General features: G+C 52.4%; 1 protein-coding gene across 1 annotated transcript in view; it reads right to left on the reverse strand.

Annotated features, from left to right (window-relative positions):
- The window catches only part of KMT2C (lysine (K)-specific methyltransferase 2C), a 118,880-nt gene that overhangs the window by 67,045 nt on the left and 32,242 nt on the right, over nucleotides 1–19,593 (reverse strand). The window contains exons 6-13 of the mRNA XM_012733869.1: nucleotides 18,508–18,670; nucleotides 14,940–15,111; nucleotides 13,200–13,314; nucleotides 5,796–5,965; nucleotides 5,326–5,477; nucleotides 4,453–4,566; nucleotides 3,046–3,117; nucleotides 1,013–1,722 (exon numbers count right to left, since the gene is read on the reverse strand). Of these exons, the coding sequence (XP_012589323.1) occupies nucleotides 1,013–1,722; nucleotides 3,046–3,117; nucleotides 4,453–4,566; nucleotides 5,326–5,477; nucleotides 5,796–5,965; nucleotides 13,200–13,314; nucleotides 14,940–15,111; nucleotides 18,508–18,670 (1,668 nt within the window). The remainder of the gene's footprint in view (nucleotides 1–1,012; nucleotides 1,723–3,045; nucleotides 3,118–4,452; nucleotides 4,567–5,325; nucleotides 5,478–5,795; nucleotides 5,966–13,199; nucleotides 13,315–14,939; nucleotides 15,112–18,507; nucleotides 18,671–19,593) is intronic.

Genomic DNA, 19,593 nt, shown 5'->3' on the forward strand with positions numbered 1-19,593 from the left:
TCCTTTTCAGTAGTACTACTAGGAAACTTGAGAGACGCGAGCCTTGCATTTTACTCCCACCGGCCAGCCTACCTCCCGACTCAGAGCCCAGGTAACAGGGGCTACCACTGAGCACAGCAAATCTCAAAGCCCCGGAGCAGACGCGCCTCCCGCAGGCTGGGCCGGGCTGCACGCAGCTTGGGGATTCAAGAGCGCCAATTTTCACACTGAAATGAAGTTCAGTTCAGTGTTCTCCTGACAGTACAATCCCCAAGTTAGATGAACAAGGTATTACTGCTGCTATAGACTTTAATCACCAAAAGCCACTTAAATCATGAGACTTAAAGTTCCGCATTCCCGGGTGACCGAACACCTGGCGGCCGCGTCCGTCATTCCCCCCACAACACCCCCCCCACCAGCCAGCGCCCCTGTGCTTCGCCCGTCCCAAGGAGCCCCATTTAAGCTGCACCGAGCTTTCCCTGACGGGCAGACCCACACTCCTCAAGAGCATGCCGGGAAGAGCTGCCTTGGTTCCCTGAGGAGCAACGGCACAATCCAAGACTTCAGGAAACTCTCGGATTCAGGCCCAACCTGAAATAACCCGTTAGAAGAAAGGAACAGAGAAATCAAAATGAGGAACTGCCCAGCAGAAAAAGTCCAAATACAATGACTGCCCACAGACAACCACATCAGAAAAGAACAACAAAGGTTAGTTACAACAGACCCAGATGTCACTGCTGCTTCTTGAAGCTCTACCCTTGCCGGGGCACAAAACTAAACATTCTGTAAATGTTGTCAGAGCGCCCGTCAAACAGAGGACGTCTGCACGCCCCGACGAGGTGGGAGAGCGAGTAAGCCCGCTACGGCGCCCCCTGTCATGGCTCCCAGGGCTTCTCGTCCGCGTCAGAGGCAGGAGTCCCTGCGCCCAAGTTCCTCCTGATGACAGAGAACAAACAGCCTCCCACCAAGGATGCCTGCACCCTATTTACGGAACGCCTCACATCCTCCCAGCCACCACTGACAACCGCCCTACCTGCTTGGACCGAGGCCGACCAGGAGAAAATTTCCTTTTGGTGATGGCGGGCTTGCCCATGCCAATTTTTGGAGTCACGGAGATGTAGGTCGTGGACGCGATGCCCGCCCCGGACGCGCCAAGGGCTGAGGGGAGGCCGGGCAGCACGTCGGGCGGCGGCGGGTCCGAGCAGGCCGGTGGCGAGGAGGGCGCAGCAGCCTTGCTGGCGTCGGCCGCGGAGGGGAAGGCCGCCTCAGACTCAGAGGGCAGCCGGACGGCGCTGTCATCCTGGCACAGGCCCTCACCGCCCCCACGCTCAGCCGCGGAGGCCACCTCCGAGTCCACGCGCGCAGAGGAAGATTCGGACGCGTCCTGCTGCTCCGTGGTCCCCTGCGCCCTTTCCACAGCCAGCTGGCCCTTGGAACACAGGGAAGTACTCTCCTCGCATGGGGACACCAAGGCCTCAGACAGGATGGTGACGGGGGCCACGGGCGCCCCGGGAGGCCTCGACTCCTGCGCAGGCACGGCCATCTCCAGGTCCACCGGGCTAGCCTCCAGCACGGGGGGCTGGGGGGCTGGGGCTGCGGCCAGGGCCAGCACGTCCACTCTGTTCTCACTTCCATCTTCTTCACAGACAGCTATCGCTTTAGGGGATACTTCTACTTTTTCAGTATCAACTTCATGAGAAATCTGATTTTCCAATTCAGGCTTCGTTTTGTCTTGGGACGAGTCTACAAAATTTGCAATATTTGTTACATTAACGGACACATGGTTTAAAATCTCCACCTCTGAGCTGGTAAAAACATGCACCTCTTTGAGGTGTACAGCTCTATGACCGGAAGAGAGGAGAGTTGGGCAGGAAAAGTGGAGGGTGGGAGGGTAAAGGCTTCCTCAAGGCCTTAGGCTAAACCACAACTTACATCAGAGGGTGTGGTCAAGGAGGGGATGGGGTGGTCAAGGCAAGAAAAGGTGCCAACACACAGAATCGGTGGGTTGCAGGCCAGGAAACTTTTGAAAAGAGCTTCAGAGATTAAGGCAAATTCTGGTGTGAACACTGAATACTGTTCAATTAACTTCAAGGGATCCTATTAGACATATATATTTTACAATGCGAACACTCACAAGAGGATTTACAATTCTGTAGGTAAAGTCATACTCATTTTACAGCTAGGAAAAAGGCTCCATGGCGTGCCACGAGGTGCCCGAGCTAAAGCACGAAGACAGTTCAGACAGAAGCCAGTGCGCGGGAGCCGCAGCCTGCAGACTCCCACGAGTGAGGACCTGGGCCAGAAAGGCCCCTCAGCAGACCTGCCAACACACCCGGGGCGTGCGGGTTTTCTGGGTGAGCCCTGTCTACTTCTTCGTCTACAGCCAGAGGTGCTGAGCTCGCGTGGGCAGGCACCAGCAGCTGGCAGAAAGAGCCACCAGCGATAGTTAAACGGAGGCCCGGGCTGAAGAAGCCTTCATCCCAGACCCACCTGGAGTGAGCCTGCTCCACGCAGCAGCCTGAGGGTGAAAGGCATGACTGCAAGTGCCATGAAGGTGCTTCTGAGCTAGAGTTAAGAGACAAATTTCCTACTTTAGTATTTACCACCATGACTGAACTTTATCTTCAGATGTCAAAGCACATGTCACGTCTCATTCCTACTTTACTGAAAGCTGATTGCAACTGAGGCAAGGGGGGGCTGAATAACAGGTCAGCTCGTACTGAATACTGTAAACTGAAAACTCTTCAAACACACTTAATATTAAATAGGAGGTGATAAAAGATGAAAGCAAACGCGTTTATGGGTTTAAAAGCACAAGCGCCAGCCGCGGGGAGATGCCAGCGGCCTGCGGGAGGGGCAGCCTGGCCAGTTCAGCCTCCGTCTGGCGATCCCGCCCAGTTAAGAATGAGCACCTAATTCAGCGACCCCCCCAGAGAACCTGCCCACCCTCACAAACCCATTTCGTTTCAAGAAAAGGATCATCATAAGGGGAAGAGAGCGGGGCTGCATGGGGTGAGCAACTCTGGACAGGAAGGCTGCGGGGCAGGACGGGAGGAAGCACCTTACCGGGAGGGAGCAGCTCCCGCGTCTCCAGGCTCTGTGGTGGGTGGTTCTGCACCCCGGGGTGGGCCCCAGCCGCTGCAAACGAAACATTAGGGACCCTAGTGGGGTGCGCAGGTCCTCACGCGCAGCCAGCAGCACTAAGCCAGAGCTGCCCCTATGGCCGCACGCCCACTCCCCACACTAGGACGCTCTGGCAGAAGATGCAAGTAGGGTTGAGATCACACACCAGTGTACGATGACAAAGTTCTCATTTTCATGCAGTGAAAAAGAGTTGTCTACCAACTTAATCTCAAAAAATCTCCAAGGCTTCTGACATGCTTGCTGAGCCCGCCCGAAACGAGCTCAGCAGCCGCCGGAAATGCTGCACGGGAAGCCCAGGGACCCGCCCACCACTGGCTCCCGCGTGCACCGGCAGGAGCCCCAGCTCCTCCGCCTCCAACTTACACTTCAGAGTGACAAGCAACGGAAATTTTGTTCCTGAGCTCAGAATGAGTTTTTGTTGATTAAGCCAGTGATGACTCCGTCCTAATGAGGGTCAGTATGCTATGCCTCTGATCACAGAAGCACACAAACTGTAAAGGGCCCATGACACTCCCAGCACTGACCAATCACATGCATTCCCTCTTTCACCCACTCGCTTTTCTCAGCTCAGGGCCGGGGCCAGGCACTGAGGTGCGCCGGTGAAGCTAACACACACATCATCGTGAGGACGTGGGGGCGATGGAGAACCCAGAGAAGTCCACGGCAGCGCATGTGAAGTCCATGCCAGTGGGCCGAGTGGGTGGGAATTCACTTCTTTCCTCACCAGTGATAAAATGAAGCAACACTGAGCCAATGTTATTCTAAAACCTGCCATGTGCTCTGCATACATCAGTGTAACCGTGTCCCACACAGCCCCACAAGCGCTCAGAGGGCCCAAGATTAAGCTTAGTGAGTAGTTTTTCCAACCCGGCTCGTCATTAATTTCAACTCCTCAGGGAGAGTAATAGCTGTTATCAATGTCGTTAAAAGCTTAATTGAAATATCATTGAAATAAATCAAGTAACCCTCAACAGGACTGCTGAGACGGCCAAACAATACATTTTATTCTCTCAGCGTGAAAACACCTCATAATCAGCCAACAGCTCTAGTTAGTGATTACAAGGAGATTGGGGAAGAAAAAGCAAATTGCTTTTTAATGAAAAATCACTCCACCCCTAAACAAAGTGTATGTTTGTGACCCAACTTCACCAACAGGGACACACACCCAACCCCTACTCGTTCTGCTTTGGGTCATTTTACTAAACGGTCTCTAACATCGTGGCTAAATCTAATTTGAGCTACTGAATTTCTTTTGTAGATATTCACACGTTCACACTACACATTTCCCCCAGAAAAATGGACAGTGGCCATCATCAAGGGCACTCTTACCATCTGGAACAATTCCAGGTGTGAACTCCTGGCCCGTGGTGTCTTCGTCAACCGCTGGCTCCAGAAACACCACATGGCCCTCGGGTCCTTCAACCTCCATCGCATGGTTGTAATCTTAGCAGAAAATTTACTCTTAGCACAGAATGAACTTTTCTGTTCTTGCTAACTAAGTCCACAGTTATTACTTTATTCTACTGAAAGCAAATTCTCACCCAAGACACTTTTTTCTTCATATTTTTTAACTTTGAACCAAAAATACATTTACATTTTTAAAAATACAGAAAACGTAATGAAGCGAGGGTAACGGGCACTCTGGTATTTGAAAAGGTATTTCCCAGCTGTGCGGTGCCAGCATCCTGGACACACAGGGTCGTCATGGTGACACGGCCTCTATGCCTCCTCCTGGAGACAAAACAGGGTTTTTACAGAAGCCGCTGTCCACAGAAGATGCTGGAACTAATCTGGTGAGCTGGCCTGGTCCTCCCCACCCGAGAACTCTGCTCTTGGCAGTACACTACTAAAAGTAGTCTGCATCAGAGCCAAATGTTGGGCTCAAGAGGTGAGAATTAACATTTAAGAAAGACATTATAGATGAAACTTGCTGGGAGTAAAATGACCCAAATTAAGGATCCAAGTGAGGCTCTAGGCCCAGCACTGAGGAGTTGCTGCTGCTGGCTCAGAACACAGAACCGGAAGGAAGCAAGCGTGTTGGGCCTGCGTGTGCCAAGAAGCCGCCAGCGGGCTGGAGAAGCCGCGCGCACCTGCGCCGTGGGGCTGAGAAGGAGTAAGCAGGTCTGGGCCGGGCGCTCTGTCACTGCCGCGAGTGCTGAGGACGGCTGGTGTGCAGCGCAACACAACACTGATCGGGCTCACCTGTGGGGAGCTCGGCCATCTCCACCTCGTCATCTGGCTGCAGCGGCTGCATCTCTGCGGCCAGGTGTCTGCAGTACACACAGACATACAGATCCCTGGGCTGGGCATCCAGCTCGTGGTCTGCTGTCCGGTCACATTCTAAGTGAATCCACCTGCAGTGAAAGGTAGGTTCAAATAAAAATTTCTATTTTAATACCAAGTTAATACCTTGGGGAAAGAGGTAACTGCTATAAGAACTGAGCAGAGAGGGGTAAAAGATGACAGAGGGGTTCCAGAGGTTGGCACTGGTGAACATTCTGGAAATGAGCTGGCACTTTTGGTGTCATCTGTAGTGTTGACATGTTTTCCTCCATATTTTAAAGCCACTCCCTCTCCCGGTGCTCTTCAGACGCAGAAGCCCACCTCTGCCCCAGCACAGCCCCGCCCGCGGGGCGGGCACGGAGGTGGGCGGGTTGCGGGGTGGCACTCACCTCTTGCACAGGTGGCAATGAAGCATGTCCTGCTGCAGGTCCGGGCGGAGGCACTTGCCGCAGAGCGGACACCGGTCTCCCTGCTGCTGGTAGCAGCTGTCGCACACCAGGCAATTGTGGTGCCACTGAGGGCTGGACCGCACCCCACACTCGACACACACGCGGCAGTTCTAGACGGCAAGACAGGGACAGAAATGCACGTCACGCACCTGACTGCGTCCTGAGAGCTTCGGAATCACGTGCATCGAGGCTTTCATTTTGGGGACGCTTATTTAGATTATGTGCTTCTGAAAAAGCGGTTTGTTTTGAACATCATCGACACTCAATTCGCACTAAAACCTCCTGGGGAAATGTAAACAGGGCTGCAGACACCCAGGAAAACAAATAGGGAAGAAAGAAAAGCAGGAACAGAGCAACACACACTTCCAAAGCACAGTCAGGACGGAGAAGCAGCCGGCATGGAACAGGCCAACTCCAACCTCGCGGAAAGCCCCGGGCGGAAGCTGCCCCACGGCTACGCTGTGGGTGCCTATGCCCAAGAACCCACAGGGAGGCAGCCGCACTTGCATGCGGAACTGTGACCACGCCCACCCCATGTCAAAATGCAAGTGTGGCTGCTCAGGGCAGGCCAGGGTGCAGAGCGGCGGGGACAGCAGCAAGAGGGGCGCTCCCTGCTGAGACCAGCTCCCGGCGGCTCCCAGCGGCTCTCGTGGCCACTTCTCTGTCCCAGGGAAAAAGCCAGCAAGAGAAGGCACGTGAGTCAGTTCGATGGGAAAGAGGTGCTTGCCCAAAGAGACACAGCTCACACCTTCCAGATTCAAAGCAAACATGCTCATACCCATGCCAACACCCTAAATAATTAGCAAACAGCCTCCCAAACAAACTAGGAATAGAATACGAAATCTATGATTCATCTACAATAGATGTCCAAGTTGAGTTTTTCTAAGAAACTTCAGCATGGTTAAGCTGAAAGTCTATTACAATTAACCCTATCAGCAGGCTGGAGGAGGGAAGACTACAGTGAGCGCAACGCCCACCCTAACAGCCACCGCCGGGGAGGGGCGCCATGAGGGCCCAGCAGCTCTGCTGTGGCATGGTCCCCACCAGGAGAGTAGAGAGAAACAAACCCCAAGCCCTGAGTCTGGCGTCAAGTAAATGGGGCAAGATTGTCTTTTTTTTTTTAAGATTTATTTATTTATTCATATGGAACTGGGGTACAAGCCAGAGATGTGGAGGGTGAGAGGATTCACCAGAGACAGAGAGGGGAGCAGAACAGACAGATCGTCTCCAAGGGGAGCAGTGGCCAGTTCAGGAGAGGTCTGCCGCGCCCTGTGGTCACCTCAGGGGCAGGTGGGGATCGAACTCAAGCGGAAGTGGCTTTAGCATCTTAGTGCTGTGCTTTAACCAGCTGCACCACCAGGGAGGGCCCAAGATCATCTTTTTGTGAGCAGTTTGGACAACGGCACAGCCAGCTGGGAAAGGTTCTTCACCCCATACACAAGCAGCAGCCCTAAGCAGATTTGCTCACACAGGAAAAATCAGCCCTTGCAGATGGTGTAAGATCTAAGCCCTCCTGAAACCTCGGCATTGGGGGCTTTCAAATTTTAAGTAAAAATATCCAGAAGCAATGGAATGAGTTGTCTGGCTACATACGCTTTGCAAGACAGAAAGATAACACTGGCACGTGACCAAGGCGAAGAACACATAAAGCTCGCAGGCCACCGGAAGGGCTGCCCACAGCCCGGGTATCAGACTCGTACAGGGGCAGTCACACACCGGAGCAGAACACGCACCGCAGGAAGGCTGGCCCTTGGAGGACTAGCTTTAGCCCACAGAGAACTAGACACGAGGTGTCTTATTTTCCACCCCCGGAGAGGCAACAATTCACGGCTAAACAGGACACGAGTGGGATGCGGGGCGTTCTCTCAGACACCACGGGTGCGGGGCTGGGCACCCGGTCCTGTCCAGGGGAGCCTGCCTCTCGATCCCAACTGCAGATGCATGCACCCCAAGCCCGCAGCCCACAGCCCACTTCAGGGGTGTGTGCCCAATCCAACGGCGCCATCACTGCTGGCTACAGGACACCTTCCCGGCAAGCGACCCAAGCAGGGACCTGGAGGAGAAGCCGGTGCCGAGGTGCAGCCAGCAGCTGTCTTTAAAGTAGCAAAGGACGAGTGAAGAAGGCTTCTGCGAACTACTGAGTGACTTCAGACTTTGTTAAGAGAAAAAAGAGCCAGTACAATACACTGCTGGGCAAGGGAAACAAACAAATGCTTCGCGCTGCAGAAAAATTCTGAAGAACAAGTAGGCAAAGGAGCTCTTGTTAGTTCTGTAAGTGGCTTTCTCGTAACCTCTGAAAGCATGTCCTTTCCCTACATGGTGAAACAGTATCAGAAAGGGGATAAAACCCAGGCTGGGACCCAGGATTCTCCCCACCCAAGTGGGGTGGGGGGGGCAGGGCTGGAGGAGCCATGTGACATGTGCAGGGCGGAACCTGAGCTGGAGCGCCAGCTGCTGGGCAGCCTTCAGGAGAGTAACAGGCCTCCGGCCAGCACTGCCACTGTGGGCGGGCCAGCAGGAAGGGGGGCGGAGTGAGCGGGGAAGCCTCCCCTCACACCCAGCAGGAGACACACACACCGGCAATGCCCCTAGAGTCTGGAGGGGAGTTCAGGGGAGCGAGAGAGTTACTGGGCCCTAAAGTGCCTCCTCGGCACTGTTTTACTAGATACACCTGAAGAGAATGAACCAGGTTGAAGACCAGGTAATGAGAACTGGCACCACCTGAGGGAGGTAACAGCCCAAATCACAGACATGTGGGGCCTGTACCTGGGGGTGGGGGCCTGGTGGGTGGGGACTGTAATGAACCTGTTCAAAAAGACAAAACAGCACTTAGGTGTCAAGAGACAGGACAAGGAAATGGACAGTCCCACCCCAGACTAGATCCAGGAAGCTCAGGGAAGGGGCAACATGCCAATGGTGACAGAAACAGACACGGCCGGGTAAACCGCGTAACCGCGCAGCATTGCTGGGAACGGGAAGCCGTAGCAAGCCTTCTGCTGAGGAACAGGCGGGAGCGCCTGGTTCCGCTCGGGTCTCAGTGAAGCCCAGCGCCTGCGAGTCAGTACTTTGAACGTTATCTCCATGAGGAAAACCAGCTGGAGAATGCGCAAGGCTTTGCCACAGACCCTGAACAGAACCTGGAGAAACTGGGCTGGGCCTTCAAGCTTATCTTTAGCCCACACCCTAATAAGCCAAGAAATTAAACAAAAACGCAGCAGCCCGCGGAGTGTCCGCAGCTCCTGCCCATCTGTGAGGGCGCGGAGAGCAGCGAGGGCTCCAGACGCGCCGGCCGGGGCTCGCGGAAGACACTCGAGAACAAGCCAGGAATTCCGGGGGCATCCTCAAAGGAAAGGAAAACCGGGGGGATGGTAATGAAGAGTCTCAAACAAAAATCGTCTCAGTGTTATTAAAAATTACTGCGGTCTTTAAGTAAGGTGTTTTGTTTCTTTGTTTTGTTTTTTAAACTAAAGGCAAACGGTAAGTAACACCTCTCCAGGCCTGTCCGTGGCCTGGCTGCAGCCTGCCAGTGGCTCAGGAGTGACAGGCAGCAGTTACCACAGAACCAAGACCTTGTCCTGTGAGCAAACCCAAAGAATGGCAACAACAAAAGAATTTCAAAATCTTTCAAGCAGAAAAAGACTAAACTTTCATTTTTCTTGCATGGTACAGTGATCCAGGAAAACTGAAATAAATAAATAAACCTATGCAGAATACTCACAACACAAACTATACCAAGTTACTGTGAGCGAAGACAACAATCTTTCAGATAGGGCTTCAGAAAATTGCTAATTCTTTTAATAGGAGACTCAAGACCCAAGACTCAAAAAAACTGGGGTTAAATGAGGTTGCAATTAGGAGGAAATCAATTGTCTGCAAAAATAGGGGTAGTTTATGGTCTGTGGTAATTTTACTAATCAAGACAAAGACAAAATCCCGTTTCTTAGTTTTCAGTTGGAAATGAGGGAGGGAAAGTATTTTCAACACTACAACAACATTCTTAAAATAAGGTTCTGAATTGCAAATCATTGCAGGAAATAAAGGGAACAGAAAGGTAACTCAAAGAAGAAGTTTGCACTAAAGCAACTTGTCAGGCATTTCAATGACAACCATTATTCCAACAGTTAACTCCATTAAGCTGCTCTCAAAAGATACATTTAAAATGACTCTTCAGGCTCCAAAATAAAAACAAAAATGTGAAAAGCTCACATTCACCTGGCAAACTAAAGCCCTATGTGGCCACATTGTAAGGCAAAGCGAAGACCTGGTCCAAAAGACAGGCAGGGTTACACAGGATAAAGCAGCTTTATACTAACACAAAGCACATTATATGGACACCCAGCCTCTCCAAACATCAATAATGACTTCAATAAAAAGCAAGACACAAAAGGAAACCCACATGAAAATTACAGCGGTCACTTTAGCGACACTAAGACGTGGTCCAAAGAACTCGCGAAAAACTAAGGGATAAGAACCCGATCTCAAATTAAAATTAGTCAGCCACTACTTCAAGTACCAAACTTTGTCAGGAAGAAGACAACAGAAGTAAAGCAAAGTGAGCAAGTTTAAGGGCAACCTTGAAAGGAGCTACGGTGGTAGAGGTCAGAGGTACACGGGCATAAAGTTACAAATACAAGTCGGGGTGCATCCAAAGCCACCCACAAACAGTAAATTTATAGCCGTCAATGTCCTTCTACTCCTAGGAAGCGTAGAAATTACGAACCCAACGTCCTATTTCAGGAATGCAAACAGACTGCCAGGCCACAGGAGCGGAGACCAGTTCCGAGCGCGCGCAGCCGCCCGGCACGGCGTCTCCCCAGCGCGGCGCGGCCCCGCCCCCGCTCACACCTGGGGGCGGTTACGCGGCGGCCCGCGAGGCCCCACCCCCACCAGGTGAAGCGATGGAAGTTGGTCCCGCCCCCACCGCGAGGGCCCACCGACCACCAGGTGTGGCGCCAGGCCGTGGGGGGAGAGGGGAGGTGGGGGGGGTGGGGTGCTGGCCCCACCTGGGGAAGCCAAGGGCCCAGCCCCTGGCAAAGGGCAGGGGCCAGGGCCGGGGGGCCAGGAGGTGGGCAGTCACGCCCCAAGGGGCTAAGGGGCTATTCTTGAGGCCAGGAGTTAACTCAGAATTGGACATTAATCACAGAAACCTGATCTGAAAACATGAAATTTAACCTCGAGGGTGCCCTCGTGCAGACTTCAATGCCTGCAGCCACTGTTTGTGCTCCTGATGATGTTAGTTAGTCCCTCCTGCACTCGGACAGACAGGTGGAAGACTGGAGACTGTACAAAGGGTAATCCTAGTGGCTCGGGGCAGAAGCCTCAGCACCAGCAGCTGAGTGCGGTGCAGCAGGAGCTCATAATGAGGTGTGAAGGCTGGGGAACCATGGCTGAGGCCCTAACTCATTAGGGGCGCCCATTAACAACAACTCAGGTGCAAGGGCTCCTTTGAAATCTTTTTGTTCTGAGCTCCTCAACACTACTAGCAATAGTTTTTATACAAACACTGATAAAAAATAGCCTTCTCTATACATCATTATTAAAAGTCAAAGAAAAGATTTCACACTGACTCCACTGAGAAAATATTTTTGTTTCCTCCAATTTGGATTTACTTTCAAAGAAAACTGACTTGTTAGATTAAGTATTCACTTTTAAATTCTGTTTATTTTTAGTCAGTATATTTATCGTGGATAAAAGAATGTATGCCTAGTTCAAGTCCAGTTTATAAGACAGGATTTCAAAAGCTATGATTCCCCACAAAGGGCATACAGAGATGGCCCTGGGTGAGGAGCTGTGTCTCAAGACCCTCGCCCTAGAAAGAAATGACAGTCACGGCATGAAATACCCCTCTGCCAGTGCTGACAGAAAAGCTTGCTGGGGAGCACGCGCGCCCAGGGCAGTGGCCTGAGCTTGGGTCCTGAGTCACTTCTGTCAGTGCTTGTCTCACCACGGAGCCCTAGTCGGCGCTCCATCTGAGTTTACTAGTTTACTACGCAGGTGTCAAAGCAGCATGTGCCCTCACTGGCAGCTCCTGAGCATGCCCAGAAAGTCCAAGCACACACAGCCGTGAACACGTCCCCTCAGAAAAAGGCTGCATTTGGTCACTGGAGAAGCACAGACAAACCTCAGTTATCCGATCTTCTACCTGCATTTAAGAATTAAAATTGTGTTTCCATGGACAGATGCTATCACATTCACTGTTCTTTACTTGGATCTGCACCACCTGTGCCCAATGTACCGAGGGCAGAGCTACTGGCAAATGGGGGTAGGGGGGTGTTGGGGGCTGGAGAGACCAGCACTGCACCCAGGGGTCAGGAGATGAGTCCAAAACCTGACAGGGAGGGCTGAGACTAATGGAACAGCCAGGAAAAAGTTAAAAGTAACTGCAGAGTCATTGTAAAGGCTGCTATTTTGCTTAAGCAATGAAAAAGAAGTCTGTAGATCTTGTCTAATGCTTAAAAACAAGAGCAACTTTAAAATATCTAAGTTGATAGTCACAAAAGTTACAGAGGAGATACAACACACGCACACTGGTTCCAAACGTTTAATACAACAATATACAGAAACGGGCACACGTAAATGTACATACATGTAAAGTCACCTACGAGCAATGTGATGTGTTTCATCTCTGCATTTTAAATAAATTCAGAAATCTACCTCTGTCTGTTTCAGTCTCCTCACTGGGGATACTATTCCAGAGCGTTTCAGGCATGACTTAAGATAAATCAGACAGACAGTTGCTGAGCCGCAAGCACCACACTTAAGTCAGCTGATGGTTCACAGCAGCATTTTTTATAATGGCCTGCAACTATAAACAACCCCAAAGTTCAACAGTAATTCTCCACTGGGCAATGAAAAGGTCTCACACTGTTGGCAGGCACAGGTACACAGGTAATAGGGTGAGTCTCAGCAAAGCTGCGGCGAAAATTAGAACAGAGAGAAAAGCACGTGCTACGTACGAGACATTTATATGAAACTCCAGTAAAGGCAAAGTAATCTATGTTGAGAGAAGCAGCTTCAGGGTGGGAGAGGGAAAGGGAGATAGAAGGGAAGGGAGGGGGAAGAGCTGGGTAGAAGGGGAGGGAGAGCGGGAGAGGGAGGGGTGGGGAGAGAGCTGTGCAGAAGGAGTGATTCCCAGGGGACTTGGGCAGGGTCTCTTTGTTAGGGGTGATGATGGCTCTGCACGTGCTCGTGTGTTAAGTTACGTTACAGGCCTAAGTGTCTGAGTGTCCTGTTCATCACTTCTACAAAGCTGTTTTGTAGAGCTGATGGCAAGGCGGATTCAAACAGGCCACCGACTGGTCTGCTCCACAGGAGAACCAGACAGAAAATATTTTTGGGACTTACCTTGCACTTCCAGCCGTTGGTGGGCACTGACTTCATGACTGGCTGAAGACAGAAAGTGTGATAGCCTTTGTCGCACGTGTCACATACTAGCATCTTGCTGTCCTCTCCCGATTGTCTGAAAAACCAGATCGCGTCAATGATGCCTCGCCTCCCAACTTTGTACCACAAGTGATCATGAAAGGAACTGGCTCTGGGGGCTACCTGGCTCACAAATACCTCAGCGGCTGAGGTGTCCAGGCACAGCTAATGAAAGAAGCACCCGCAGGGGCTGAGGACAGCTCCCAAGGGCCCCGGCAAGTTCCCCTTACTGAATGCTGACCTGGCTTTAGTCTTTGGGGTTCCAACAAGGAAGGAGGGGTTAAGGCGAGAGGAATGACTGGTCTTGCACACGCCTCCTGCCCAACCTTCCTCACACGAAAGCACTACCGCGGACAGCAAGGATGCTGTGTGTGCTAAGACCGAGCCTCGGCTCCTGCTCAAACTGCTGTTTCTCCAGCGTGGCGTCTAGCTTAGTCTTGAGTTTCCAGGTGTGAAATGGGGGTGTAATTAAAGATCACTGGGAGAACGAAATATGATCCTAGTTGAAGAGCTCAGACCGTCCATGAAGCTACAGCTGCTAAGTAAATAGGCCTAAGAATTAGCTGTCGTAATCATTAAGAATGGTGGTTAAGAACTCTAAAACCTGTCTTCACCTACCTGCTCTTCTCCCCACACGCCCCATGATCTCTGTCTTGATTCCTGGCTCATTACTCTTAGATACCAAAAACTGAATTCAAGAGGACAGAAAAAGAAAATCTGGGGAATGCAAGAAGAGCCAAGAAAGGAACCTCGAACAAAACCTGATGATAGATAGAAGTGAAAAGGAGCATCACTGGTTGGCCTCCAGTTCACGCCTATCCAGTCTGACACACTCCTTATCACACTGCCTGTTTAGCGATTCAGCACGTGGACGATGGCAAGGGACAGAGACCTTTAGGGAGTCCTCTCCAAGAAACAGGGCACCAAACCAATACTGAAGGGTGTCTGAATTTTTACCAGATATAAAAGCACAGGAGGCTATTATTCCAGATAATTCTAGGATACAGATGTGTACTGTGATCAAATTAAACTAGAAATAAAGCAGACTTCAGCAGGGTGGGCCTAATTCCTCTGGTTACAAATCCTCAGCTCTGTGACCAGTTTGAATACTGCTGCAGAGGTCGGTGACATTCCCAAATTAGCAGGCTGTAATTAGCAAGTAGCATGAGAGGGGAAAAAATCTCACTCGCATCTGGAGAAATGACCAAACATGGGATGCAACAAGAAGGTCACCCCTGTGAACACCTGGATGCCGCAGGGAACAACCCCTGGGAGTTACTAAGGGGACTGTACTTCAGATGCTTCTCAAGCCTGTGGAGGACATTAGCGATGTCACTGATTTACGGGTCACCTGGAAAACTGTCCAGGATGACAGTATACTCTCCTGCTAAGTTGTTTGCCAGTCTCCCTTAGAAGTAGCTGATTTTGCTAATGCTCACTTGTTTTAAGTTGTTAGTATTCATTTTAAAAGTGTTGGCAAATTTCAGTTTGCTTTTCAGGTCCCCAGAGAAATGTACAGCTTTTAAATTAATTTCAACACGTCAGCGTCACACCGAGGTGACTCAGCCCCACCACTGCTGTAGTTCTGATGGCGTGGTGGGCAGGCGTGCCCTGGGCGGTGGGCTCTGAGCACGGCGCGGCCGGCCTCGGACAGGGACTTACTTGCAGTTCTGGCACACCTTGCACTCGGGACACTGCCAGCCCGCCCGTTTCAGGGGCGTGGCCGCGATGTCCAGGCACAGCCCATGGTAGTGCTGCCCGCAGGTGGTGCAGAAGAACTGGTCCAGCAGGTCCCCCGGGCTGTCGCACACAGCGCAGTTGGCGTCTTCCTTGGCTGCGGGCAGTGGGACAGGAGAGTTAGGAGAATCGGCGAATGACCCGACTTTGCAGTTTCAGACCCCTCAAGGAAACTGGCCTGGGGAATCTTCCAGGCCCTGCAGGTCATCACACTGAACTGACATCTAGTCGGAATCAGGCCTCCGTGAGCTGTGCCCACTGTTGCTGGAGGCCGACACCAACGCGTCTCACCACCACCAGCGAGGTGGGCACCTGGGCAGGCCCGGATGTGCTCACTGAAGCGAACCGACCAGGAAAATGCCAGGTGAGAACACACAGTGCCACACAGTTTTATGTGGATGTTAAATGTATTTCGAAATGAACAAAATCAGAGACAGAAATCAAGAAACAGTGACACCAGTTGATTAGGATGTATCTTCAGCATAAGCAGACTCGGTTTTCTTCAGATCACATGAGGATTTCTAACACCGGGAAACAGGAGGGAGTGCTCATCTCCATGAACTGTCGGTTGGAAAAGCACTGAAACCTACATAATTAAGGGCACCACGTATGCTTTCGTGTGGACTAAGAGAATTTTTTAACAGTCCTACCATCTAAAGCAAAAAAAAAAAAAAACCAACAAAGTTAACTATAAACGGCTTTGTCAGTACATGGTTAAATTCATGTATGTTACAAGATAATAAAAGAGTGAAATCTAAAGCCATACCAATTCGATGCCAAGTGTAAATATGCCTTTATCTCATAGGTTCTCAACTCAATGGTCTGACTGGTGGGCTCTCCTAAAAATGTTTGAAAGTTGTCTACAGAAATCTTCCCTCCCTCCGGCCCCCACACACTCTCACACACATACATCTCATCAGTCCTCTGGCTGTAAACCCTTTTCTACCTGCCTTCTCTTTCCAATCTAGTATCTCTATAAACAGCAATACTCTACCCCTTGGATTTCCAATAGAAATGGGCACAACGGCTCTGTGGATCACGGAAATCTGGCATACAGAACTTTTGAAGAGTCCTTTGAAAATGGTAAAAACCATTCTTAGTTAAAGAGATCGCACAAACAGTGGGTAAGATTGAAACAGGGAGTCGAGGCTGGAGCCGGAGGCCCTGGTGGGAGGCTGAGCTGACCAGTGCTGGGACCATCGGCTCGGAAGGGCAGCCAGCAGCCCCTGCCGCGGCCCTTTGAAGGCCCACACCGCTCCCAGCCCTGGCGATCCCCTAGGTGACACCACCTGCGCGGCACGGTGACCAGCCACCACCCAGGACTGTCGGGCTGGAACGGCCCTGCTACTGCGGGCTGGCTCTGTGCAGTCCACTTTTCCTGAGTGCAAAAACTGCTCAGCAAGCCCATCTGGCGCTGGCTCCCGGACGGATACCTGACACTGAATTCCTGGCGAGGCTGGTGTTCACTGGCATGGACACAGGACGTTAACTTTTGGGCCCTGACCACCATTAACCTATGACAGAGCACCCCTAAAATTACTTCTTATGAAAATTTTCACTTGCTCAAAATGCAATCTTTGTGGGGACTTCTTTCTAAAGAGGTCCGTGTTTTACTTGACTCTTAGCAATTAATAACTAGCAAATAATGAATCCTAGCAGTGAATACACACAGGTAAAACACTACACAACTTCCTGATCATCACCAAGCCATTCTCGCAACACTGCCAAGCTATGCCTAAGTTTAAAGCCCAGGTAAGCACACAACTAGAGCTGGGACGCTGTCGGGACAGCCTGGCGTGCACAAGACCTCCGCAAGACAGCTGCACACACGCACAGCACTGTCACACCCACGGCGACACCCTCCACGGCTGAGGCAAACGGCAGAAAGCTGCATCTGGATGACCAGGGCGCTGGCTTCAGACCGCTGGCTGGCTCTGAGGGCTGCTTTCTCTACACACAGGGCAGCCACGTGAAGCCTTTTTCACCAATGCGCTGGCGTTGGTTGAGTGTGGGATACAGGGATCCCAGCATTTCACCACAAACCAGGCGACCGCTCAGATTCCCTCCTTTGTGCCAGTAGCTGGAACGCCGTGGAGCCAAACGTGTGGCTCGGGTCTCAGAAGTGTGTGCTCACGTGGGTACCCGTCCCCGCTTCGCTCCCCTCCTCCGCGGCTGTCCAAGAGCCGAGGGCCTCACATGCAGTGCGCTGTCGCCACCGTGCACAGCCCAACCTCACAGGGACAGGGCGCAGCACCAGCACCACCTGGCAGCAGGCCCCTGGCCGCCATCTTACTTTAGAAAGTGATGTCCAACCTCTTAATCACAGACGGGCCACACTACTGGGTCCGCCTTCCATGGAAAGAAGCACCACCTTTAGTGCATTAAGTGACAAAATTCTGACTTTAGAAACACAGTTACATAAGAGTTTACAAGATGCTGACTGAAGTGTTAGGTGAAACTGGAGCACAAAGGCTGCTCTAGTCCAGATCCTTGCACACTCAGGCAGTGTGTGAAACGTGCAGAATATAATCAGTTCCGGTGACTGCCTCACGGTTCGTGCACTTAGTGAAGCCAGCCACAGCATGACCAGGATTTACTAGAATGCAATCCCAAAACACCTGTTCCTAAAGGTTTAAGTCTCTTAGTGTCTAGCTACAGTTTGAAATTTCAGTTGGTTTGCCTTTAATTTATGTCTCTATAGTGATCGAGGGCTGTGTGATTAGCATACAGACAAAAATTAATTCTAACTTAAAATGAAATTATTACTCTGGAGGAAGAGAAAAATAATGGTCAAGAACTCTAATAGTTTCAGCTTCTTCAGCTGTTTCCCACAGCAGGAAGAGGCTTTCTCAACATTGCTGAGAAACAGGTAGGAGTTAACCACCAGCAAACTAAGAGGTGCCATGAGAAAGCCGGAGTCACACACGCGTCACAGAGCTGTCCAACGAGAATGAAAGCCCCGTTTCCCAGGAGGTCAGGGCCTCGGGCAGGCGCCTCTCTGGAGATGTGCAGAGTGAGGAAAAGGTCTCTGCTGAAGGACAAAGTGGGGCAAGCTACAATTTCCCACATGAAATAAATCTCAAGCATGTAAACATCCTCACTCAACGCAACATGCCGGGGCGTGCGGCACGCGACAGCGCCAGGGCGCGAGAGCAGCAGGCCCGGCTCAGGCGTCTGGGGGTCCGGCGCTGCACACCTGAAACGGCGCCTGGGCACACGGCTTTCCGCTCCCTCCCCCAGCCCGCCAGCTGACACCGCGGGGAGGACCTGGAACACACCTGTCGGGGCAGGGCCCGCGTCTGCACTGCTTGGAGCTTGGAAAGTGAGAACAAAACGCCCAATCTTTCAATTTTTGAAGAAACAGCTTTTTGGAATTAACGTCCGTGGCAATGCTGATGCCTCCCAGCCCCCCACAAGGATCCCTGGGGTTATCGAGACGGGGTGCAGCCACACTTCAGCACAGCAGAACGCAACACAGGGCGCTTGCACTTACACCTCTCGGGGGCCTGGTCGATGTGCTCGGGGCAGAGCAGGGAGCAGCGCCGGGAGTCCTGGAAGGTGCCGGCCCCCGCGGCGCAGGGGTAGTGGTAGGCCCGGGCACACGCGTCTTCACAGCATCGGATAGTGGCTCCAAGGTGCTTACAGAAGGCACAGCGCTGCGGGCAAAGGAGAGACAGCTCTTTAGAAACCTGGCAATAGGCATGCGAGTGGGGCCGGGGAGGCCGGCAGAGCACGGCTGCTTGCCGAGCCGGGTCCGCAGCACTCAGGGTAAGGGCTTGCGAGCCAGAGAACCCAAGGCCTCGGCTCAGAGCTCCGTAGGCACCAACGCATCGTCCAGGGCTACGAAGTCTGCCTCATGGGGCTTTTTCTTTCCTCTGACAGCGTCAAACGGGAATCGGTAGCACGGCTCAAGGCGGGCTCGCATGAAGGGACACTCTGATGGCGTTCCAGGTCCACCATCCTCGGGACAAGCGGGCAGCGCATCTACCCAGCCTCTCCTCAGCGCCTGTCTGAACGCCACTGTGGCGTGACCTTGCTCGTCATGGAGAGAGCTGACGAAGGACAGGCAGATCGCTGGAGAGACGTGTGCACCTGGCAGCAGCCCTCTCGGAGCCCTGCGGCCCATGCGGGCCTCGAGACCAGTCTAGGCCAGGGGAGGGCAGGAGGCGGAGGGCCACTACAGCGGCGGGGCCTCCGCGGGAGGGTGAGCCAGCCCTGCCGAGCCCCGGGGCCGTGCTGTCTCCGGGGAGCCTCTGCGGGCAGCCCGGCCACCTCACCAGGCAGCGTCACTCTGCACCGCAAGCCAAGACCCTCAGGCAGAGGCGACAGGTCGCATCCCCCTCACGTCTGTGGCAAAGAGCCTGGGAAGCAGGCACCCGTCCCCGCGCGGCAAGGCCACAGGAACCCAGGGACTGAGGCTCCCGACACAGGCTCCCTGGTTCCAGCCCTGCCGGGTGGCCAGAAACCACCCTCGTTTTACAAACGTCATTAATGCCAATGTTTTCCTTGCAAGCCCCCCAAGATCCCAGGCACTGAACCCCTGCGCTGGCGCTCCCAGGAGTCAGCACCGCCTCGGTCT

Source organism: Condylura cristata, unplaced genomic scaffold, assembly GCF_000260355.1.
Source record: "Condylura cristata isolate star-nosed mole 26May11 unplaced genomic scaffold, ConCri1.0 scaffold00042, whole genome shotgun sequence".
NCBI lineage: Eukaryota > Metazoa > Chordata > Mammalia > Eulipotyphla > Talpidae > Condylura > Condylura cristata.